Raw genomic sequence first — 9302 nt, 5'->3', positions numbered from 1 at the left:
TAACTGCACCCTCTCCCCTCACCCATGCAAGTCCTTGGGAAGTGTGCAGTGCCATCATGAGCTTGAAGCCAACAGCATATATCTGAAGGCACCATTTGTGAGAACTGGCAGTACCAGCAGCGACTGAAACCTAATTGTTGCAATCATGCAAATTATAATAGCCACAAAAGGCCATGTCAGCTCAAAGCACTCAGAGACTGCTTGTTGTGGGGTTGGGAAAAGTTCTTGCTTTTTATTTTCTTTGCTCTGCAACCCAGGATCTTAGGAAGCTCCTACGGAGTCAGCCCACTGGCTCATCTGGCTCAATACTGCCTACACTGATTGGCAGCAGCTCTCCAGGAATTCAGACAGAGTTATTTCCTAGAGATACTGGACACTGAATCTGGGAGCATCCTTTCTCATAATGATCAAATGTTTGAGCATGGGGATATAGCACAATCAGGGAATTGTGGCACGGATTTTGGAAAATGATGCAAACAGAAATTACAAAAACAAAAAAACAAAAAATGGTCTACTTCAAAATCCTGGTGGTCTAGGCAAATTTCAACAACTGATGACACATTGCTATTTGATGGGCTGCGCTGCATCCTGCCAGGTAGAAGGGGACGCGGAACAACGCTCTGTTTTGTAAAGAAGAAGATGCTACCTTTGCCAGTTGACACCTTAGATGTGTGGTGATCTACAGCTAGCTCAGGTACAAGGATGACTCAATGGGGCTTCACTAGTACAGTAATTGGCTCCGGGTGCTGACGAGAAACATCTGGACAGCCAGGTCTGTCAGCGACCTGAGTTCCTTTAGACAGAAGGTTCCCCCAGCTTGGATGGTGTTGCTGAGTCGCCTCGAAGTTTGATGCCTCCCAGAGCCACTGGCGGAGCAGTGAAGCTGCCTGTGCGGCTGTGCTCCTCTGTGGAGAGACTGAGCTTGGCTGCATTATTAACTCTCCGTCACCAGAAGAGCCAGAGCAGATCGGAAAAGAGCCACAAGCCATGCAAGCCAATGTCACAGAAGGCAGCAATAGCTCAAATGGGAGCGCTGACAGCCTGGATTCCACTCTTGTCACTTGCACAGAGACAGTGACTTTCGCTGAAGTGCTGGAGGAAGAGGAATTGGAATCCTTCTATTATTCCTTCAAGGTATGTTCAGCTTTCCTGCGGTCACTCGAATTTCTTATGATGATGATCCAGCAGCTTGGCAGGCAGGCAGGCAGGAAGAGCTCTCCAGTGGGGCACTGAAAGCTTTTTGCTTTGAGTTGGCAGCCGATTCCCGCCCCTAAATTTGCTTCAATGAGGACTTCGAGGCAAAGAGGTCTGTTGGTTGTTTTTTTTCAGCTGGTTATCAGTGGGAGGAAATTTCAATGTTCAGCAAAGAGCAGGAAAGCGATCTTTGTATATCCAAAAGATGGTATATAGATATTGACTTGCTTAGCTGAGTGTGGAGTTTTCCCTCTTTTTGGAAGCGATGTTTCAGGTGATGTTTCTAATGCAATAATAAACAGCATATTTGTATTTGCATTCCTATTCCTGTGCCTTGAAATTAAGATTGCCTAGATTGTTTTACCTCCTTGTGTTTCTCTGTTAAGTGTGATGCAAATTGATGGAGCTATAGAAATCACTACCAACACCACACGCAGCCATCCCAACAAATGTACTCTAAGCCAGTGTTTCCCAACCTTGCGCCTCCAGATGTTTTTGGACTACAACTCCCATCATCCCTAGCTAGCAAGACCAGTGGTCAGGAATGATGGGAATTGTAGTCCGAAAAACATCTGGAGGCACAAGGTTGGGAAACACTGCTCTAAGCAACAGGCAGCTGAGTTCTGTGATATGAAAAGCTGTGCCGTCTTTTGAGGCAGTCGACCTCCCCCTGCAAGTTTAATTGGCTTGTATAAAAGTTTCTAAGATTGTAATTTTCAAGATGCTGTTGGGGAGAGGGAGGTTTGTGAATGGAGACCATTTGATTTCAGCCCTCTCTCTGGAGAGTACCTTGCTATCGTCATCACTTAGCAGGTGAAGTTTGGGAGGGGGGGGGACCTGAACAGAATCACGACAAACATTTAGTTTATAGCATAATTGTCTGAGCTGCTGCCAATCCTTTGGTGGGTTTAATTTCATCAGGTGTCTACGCTTGTGGGTTTGCGTGTGTCCCAACAAAACTGACAATGATCAGGCAGCTCTGGTCAGCGCGGTTTCAAAAATGAGAAGCTGGAAAAGGTATTTCATCCCTCTGTGGAAGCGTAATAGATCTAGTACATGGGTAGGCAAGCCATGGCCCGGGGGCCAGATCTGGCCCAATTGCCTTCTAAATCTGGCCCGCAGATGGTCCGGGAATCAGCGTGTTTTTACATGAGTAGAATGTGTCCTTTTATTAAAAATGCATCTCTGGGTTATTTGTGGGGCATAGGAATTTGTTCATTTCCCCTCCCAAAATGTAGTCCGGCCCCCCACAAGGTCTGAGGGACAGCCCAAGGCATTTTGGCACCTGAGATGGACCCCAAAATGGTGCCTCTCTGCCAGGGAAGAAGGGGTGAGGGAAGATCTACATAAGGGGGGAGGAGTGGAAAGAAAGTTGTCATTAGGATCTGCTGCCCTGGTGAATTCTGCTGCCTGAGGCAGTCACCTCACCTTGCCTCATGGTTGGGCCGGCATTTGTCTTTGGGGGGCAAAGCTATTATATCTGAAAATGTGTAACAAAATTGCAGTGGCCACTTCTGTTAGGGGAGAGATTTTGGCTTGGGACAATTTGACGTGGAAAAGCTTATCACTTCCCCTGTCTGTTGCTTTCCCCCAGCTGTCTCCCCTCCCTGCTTCTTGCAAACAACACATGTCCGCAGTGTTCCCTCAGCTGCTTCACCCACATTATACAGGGAAATCTGATGGGTGGAGAGAGGGGTAAGCACTCCTTCCAGCCACAGATTCACCACCTTCCGAAGCTGCTTTCACCTCATAGATGTGCTCACTAGGATTTTGTTACGCATGATGTGTGCATGTATATGCAGTTCTGCCTTCTGCCTAGGTTGAATCCCTGGCATATGAAGATTACAGGTATAGAGAGTATCTAATTAAGAGTATCTAATTAAGCATACATAGATGTGCTTCCAGACTACGCAGAGAAGAGCAAAGCCAGCACAGGCACAAGCATACTGAGAGCAATCTATTGAATGGTGAGCATTCTCAAATCCCATTGATTTCAGTGGGGCAGAGGAAACCAAGGGCTGCACACTCCCATTGAAATAGATGGGACTGGAACTTTATTTAACTTTGGCTGGGAAGCCGTTTCCTTCCATATAATGGGCACAACCCCAATATTTATTATGGGTGCATGCTCCATTTACATCCATGGGATTGAAGCGTGAGTAATTGTGCACAGGATAGGAGCAAATAGGCATAATGAAGAGACTGCTTAACCCCCACCCACCCCTGTCTCTACTGAACAGATTCTCAGTGGGTGGAGGGGAGGGTATGGAGCCTAACAGTGTGGGCAGGAGCAACTTAGCCACCCAGTTGGATATGCCTCCCTCTTTACCAAACTGGGCAAATGTTAAGAATGTAAGGCAAGCCGGTTGGATCACACCAATGGCCCACTTAGTGCAGTATCCCTGTTCTCATAGTGGCTGGCCAGATGCCTGTGGGAAGCTTGCAAGCTGAACATGAGCGCAAAGACACTCTGCCTACCCGCAGTTTCCAGCAACTGGCATTCAGAGCCACAATGCCTCTGGCAGCAGAATGGCCATCATCCGTTATGCGGCAGATGCAAAACACTTTAGAAACGGGACTGGGCTTTGATTCCGTATGAAGCACCTTTGTAGAAAAGAGCGCGAGTGAATTTTCCAGTGCAAAGAATTTTTGCAATTGGCTGCACCAGAAGCTGCATTGCCTTCTCTCCTTCCAGCAGGTTTCAAAGAAGGACGTGTGTGTGTGTGTTGCTTTGTTATGAATTTCGGCTGGATTCTGCTTGAAAGTCAAGAAGCTCTCTCTCTCATCTTTCTAGTACTGACATCTGTGAGCCTAAACAGCAGCATAACAACAACAACAACAAGTAGTAGTGACCGGGAATAAAGAGAGTGAAAGCTAGCTAAACTTTCCAATTTGAAGATAAATATCCAAGCAGGTCATGCTGCTAAATACAACAGAGCATCTAGGATCAATAAAAAAGAAATAGGACACGACATAAGGAGAAGCAAATATTAATTCCTAATGTAACAAATGCCTCTTGATTACATCATGCACAGCATGAAGCTGGGATGTTGTTTCATCCTGGGGCATTTGTATTGTAGGGACAAGTACGGTATTCATTACAGGGACCTGTGTAAAATATCCATTTTTAGACTTCCGGCTTTTTGAGCCTACGATCATAAGCAGGAAACACCATTTACAACTTTACAACTTTGACTTAAGGCAGTACACTGTCATTGACTTTAGTGGCTTTGCAAATTCTTCCATTTTTTTTCTGAGAGAGAGAGAGAGGTCATCCACATGATGGTGGCCCCCATCTCCAACCCCCCTGCCAACATCTACTAGCAGTTTCATGGAGACGTGGAATGACATGGGAGCCATGCAGAAGGTACCCAATATAATCCCAATTTTAAAAAAGGGGTCTTGGAAATTATAGGCCGGTTAGTTTAATGTTTGTCACTAGGAAACTGGTGAAAGGTACACAATGAGTCATTGTAAGGGCACTTGTAGGCTTCTCATGAGTAAGAGGCTTCAAACTCTGTAGCTGGTTTTTACAGAGTTTTATTATATACATATGTATAAGACAGAGCTAAAAAGTCCATGACTTCTCTATTCCGAATCAGAATCCGGAAGTGATGCACGTCTAGATTGGTGCCAACATGACAGGAACCTGGGAGCCTTCAGCTTCCGCCTTTGCTCCCTGCGCTTGTCCCCCCCCCCGCGCTCCTGGGGAGAAGGGGCGGGAACGTAGCTCCCCGAACTGCTAAACTGTTGAGCAGGCTCTCTGGTTCCTGAGCCCTCTCCCTCTGCAGCGCTCAGGTCCAACACTTCTGATCTTCCCCACTGCTCCTGTGAGCTATCAGCATCTGCTTGGCTCTCCACTGCTGTAGGAGCCTCAGCACCACCTTCCTGCCAATGCTCTGAGGCAGCAGCATCTCCAGGCCCCCAGCCCCTCCACTGCTCCATTGGGCTCCCTGCTGATCCCTGGTGGTCCCCCGACACTGAGTCATCCAATATGGATATCTTCTGGGTCCTTAGGATGGAATTTGCTGACCTGTCACAAGAACTGGAGCTTTATTTGGGGGGGGGGGGCATCATAGATACATAAAGGCCATATACACACACGGGGAGAAGGAGAGAGGAGGGGGAAGGGGAGGGAACTATATCAGAGGTGTGCAATAATCTCTATTCTACATCACAGCTGGTGCTTTATGAGAAGATGTGGGATGAAAGAACCCATCTCTTGCCAAAAGTCCTATCGCGAATAATATTGGGGAAAACTGGGTATTAAGAGTGCTAACATAAATCACATACCCCAGTTTCCCAGTGGCCCTTCAAAGTACGCTTCACGCAGAGTTTATAGAAAAACAAAATATGCAAACAGAAGTTGACTTGGCTAAAAACCACCACCAAGAGTTTAAAGATTTTCCCCAACCTAGCATGAAACCCCTGACTAGCAGTATACCATTTAAAGTATACAGAAGAAAAACAAAAGTTTGGCTTTCTTTAACAGAAAAACAAACTGACTCAGAAGAGACTTTAAACTAAAGATAAACGCGCTCTCTCTCCCAGCAGCTTTACATACCTACATTCCAACCCTCCAAAACTCCCACACAACTACCACACAAAATGCTTTCCAACAGAGCCTTATATACATGGAGTAGAGCCCACGCCTGTGAGCAATTGAACAGAAATTACCGGCACCTGTTTTTCTTAAACAGACAGTATTGACATTAGACCGGCTCAAAAACAACTTTGATTATTCAAGAAACCCAACAAGTCCTTCCTCAAGGAAGCGGGAAGCATGCTCCAGGAAGCCAAACTTTTCATTTCCAGAGAAAAAACAAACAAGATCAAACATTAAAAAAACCCCAGTCCTATAAAACGATCAAAAGGGGGAAAGCCTGCTCTTGTTGCACCCTGGAGAAGCAAAAATTACAGGTTGCCCTAACAGGTAGCAAGACTCGCTGCCTCCTCTGTTCTCTCCATCCCTGGGCATTGGGCCTGGGACCCTGGCATTGGGCAGTACAAGCTGTGTTAGTTTGAAGACTGCCCTGAAAAATCCCCAAGGAGTGCTCAGTACAGTCATACCTCAGGATACGTCCGCTTCATGTTGCGTCTTTTCAGGTTACGGATGCGCCGAACCCAGAAGTCCCGGAACGGGTTACTTCCAGGTTCGGCACGTTTGTGACCTGCGCGCATGCGCAGAAGTGCTGCATTGCATCACGCGCATGCGCAGATGCGACACTTCATGTTGCGGCCTTTTCGTGTTGCAAACGGTTTGCTGGAACAGATCCCGTTCGAAACATGAGGTACCACTGTATGTCATTTGAAGCTTGATTCCACTTCTGCCGAAAAGACGATTGCATGATTACTCTTTTCAGGCTGCAATCCTGCCCCCACTTATCTGGCAGTAAACTCCATTGAATTCAGTGCATGAGATTGCACTGTTAAAGTCACCTCATATGATTTGTGTTTGAAAATACAAAGCTCGATTTAATTATACAAGGGGAAGAATGTCGACCAATCCTCCGTATCTTAGACAGGCTTGGGAGATGTTTTTATTGAGACATTATTTTGTTGCTTTTATATTGGCTCTTTAAATATTGTGCTTTAAATATTTTGATAACTGCTGGTTTTAGCTGTCCTTTGAATATTGCTTCTGTTGTTATCTTTGACTTGCTAAGGCACCCCTGAGGATATTAAGATTCCTCTTTAGACACAGAAAAACGCATATACTGTATTTTAAACAAAAATGCTTTGAACATTCTGCATATTTATTGAATAAATTCAGAAGAGAGGGTAGCTAGGATTGTCACTGGGAATTGGCTATACTTCAATGATTCATGACCAGGAGTTGATGCTGAAGTGAGACTCAAATTAATTCTATTGAAATGATTTTCATTGGAAGAGTTGTTTATCTGCTGCGTTGGGTGCTATGAATTCGCATGCACATCTAATTATTCCGCCTTTATTATTTCCCCCCGCAATTGCTCAACCAACTTATTTCACCAAGGAACTTAATGTAATTACTTGCTTGGGAGATGCCCAATTGCCTTGAAGAGAAAGCTGGTCTGTGAGATCCTATTACACCTGCCATACTATTTCCTTGCTCCTGAGTGACTGAGAGGAACTCCCTCCAAGAGGTGTATGTTAATTTTTCACCTGGGAAAGAGTCATAGCTGCCAAGTTTTCCCTTTTCTCGCGAGGAAGCCTATTCAGCATAAGGGAATTTCCCTTTAAAAAAGGGAGAACTTGGCAGCTATGGAAAGAGTAATTGCCAGCTAAATCCACAGTCACTGCTGAGCAAGTTCAGCCCGTTTCTTCTTCTTCTTCTTCTTCTTCTTCTTCTTCTTCTTCTTCTTCTTCTTCTTCTTCTTCTTCTTCTTCTTCTTCTTCTTCTTCTATAATAATATTTATTTATACCCTGCCCATCTGGCTGGGTTTCCCCAGCATAGCTGCCAAGTTTTCCCTTTTCTCGCGAGGAAGCCTAATCAGCATAAGGGAAAATCCCTTAAAAAAAGGGATAACTTGGCAGCTATGTTCCCCAGCCACTCTGGGCAGCTCCCAACAGAATATTAAAATACAATAATAATCTATTAAACATTAAAAGCTTCCCTAAACAGGGCTGCCTTCAGATGTCTTCTAAAAGCCAGATAGTTGTTTATTTCTTTGACATCTGATGGGAGGGCAGTCCACAGGGTGGGCGCCACTACCAAGAAGGCCCTCTGCCTGGTTTCCTGTAACTTTGCTTCTTGTAGTGAGGGAATCGCCAGAAGGCCCTTGGCACTGGTCCTCAGTGTCTTGGTTGAACGATGGGGGTGGAGAAGCTCCTTCAGATCAAACCATGTAGCATGAAAGTGCATTCTGATACACAGGGTAAAGAAATTTAATAAATAATAGTAAATAAATAATATTTATCTGGCACTACTCTTGCTCCTGTGACTCGGCTGACCAATGAGAAGTATGCTGTGGGCCTTGTAACATTGGGAAAGAACAAAGAGGAAAGAAAGACAAAGGGTATATTTCTTGGAGACTCTTCAAACTGATTGGAGAATGTGGGCATTTTCCAGGTAGTGTATAAAAAGTTGTCAATATATGCACATATCCCAAGGACTATTGGGGAGTCTGCATAATGGCCAGAGAATGCACAAAATTCAAAATTCTGCCCCCATTGATTGGACCAGGCTAAATCCCATGATAAAGCACTTTGTTTCAGTCATGATAAAATAGCACATGTCCTCCTAAGAAAATGAATGAAGTGTGAAGCATTGTAGATGTACCAGCAAAGTCTTTCTTCGGAAGTGGTAGCATAAATAAGAGCGATCTTATCCACAAGAGACAGCTGTTGCCACCAAATAAATTGATTCTTTTGTCAAGTAAAAATATCATTTTGTTTTCTCCACAGACCTAAGTTTTTTACGAAAATATAATTACACGGGTTTGATATTTTTGATGTTGGAAATATGATTCTTATGCTGATTTAAGGTGCTGCCAGGAGCAGGGAGGAGATCAGCTCGTTGAGGAGCAAACAGTCATAATAATATGCAAGAGAAACAGTCAACCGTTGAGCCAGCCATATGGATGGCAATAGGGATTATGCACAAGCAGTGTTTTGAGGACTGGGAAAATTTCATGCACACATGGCTGCTTTTTAAAACAAAAAAACAAAACATGGATTGAAAGGCGAGTGTAAAAAATTTCATTGTCACCACAAAAACAGATTAGTTCAGCCTGCATATTTATGCTGTGGTGCTTAGTGTTCAATAGCCCTGAAGCTGGAATTTGTGCCCAGGGGCTGATCTTCATGGTCACACTCCCATTTAAGATGAAAACAGGCCAAACAGTGATTGCATTTCCATAACCCACACATGGGGACTGAAAATGCAACTCACTGGAGTTCATACATTTGCAGTCATGTGAATACATATGCTGTAATTCCCAGATAATAGTAATTTATTATTTACAGTATACCCCGTCCATCTAGCTGGGTTTCCCCAGCCACTCTGGGTGGCTCCCAACAGAATATTAAAAACACTATAGAAACTTCAAACATTAAAAAACTTCCCTAAACTGGGCTGCCTTCAGATGTCATCTAAAAGTTGTTGTTGTTGTTGTTGTTGAGTCGT

At 44.6% G+C, this 9302-nt stretch overlaps 1 protein-coding gene across 3 annotated transcripts in view; it reads left to right on the top strand.

Annotated features, from left to right (window-relative positions):
• The first annotated feature begins 987 nt into the window (after positions 1–987).
• Positions 988–9302, top strand: part of NPSR1 (neuropeptide S receptor 1) — a 72551-nt gene continuing 64236 nt past the window's right edge. For all 3 annotated transcript variants that reach the window (XM_060280452.1, XM_060280450.1, XM_060280451.1), the window contains exon 1: positions 988–1134. In XM_060280452.1, coding sequence (XP_060136435.1) covers positions 988–1134 — 147 coding nt within the window. The remainder of the gene's footprint in view (positions 1135–9302) is intronic.

This window comes from Zootoca vivipara, chromosome 12, assembly GCF_963506605.1.
Source record: "Zootoca vivipara chromosome 12, rZooViv1.1, whole genome shotgun sequence".
Lineage (NCBI taxonomy): Eukaryota > Metazoa > Chordata > Lepidosauria > Squamata > Lacertidae > Zootoca > Zootoca vivipara.
The sequence above is the reverse complement of the archived record's forward strand: the minus strand, read 5'-3'. Positions and strand labels throughout refer to the sequence as shown.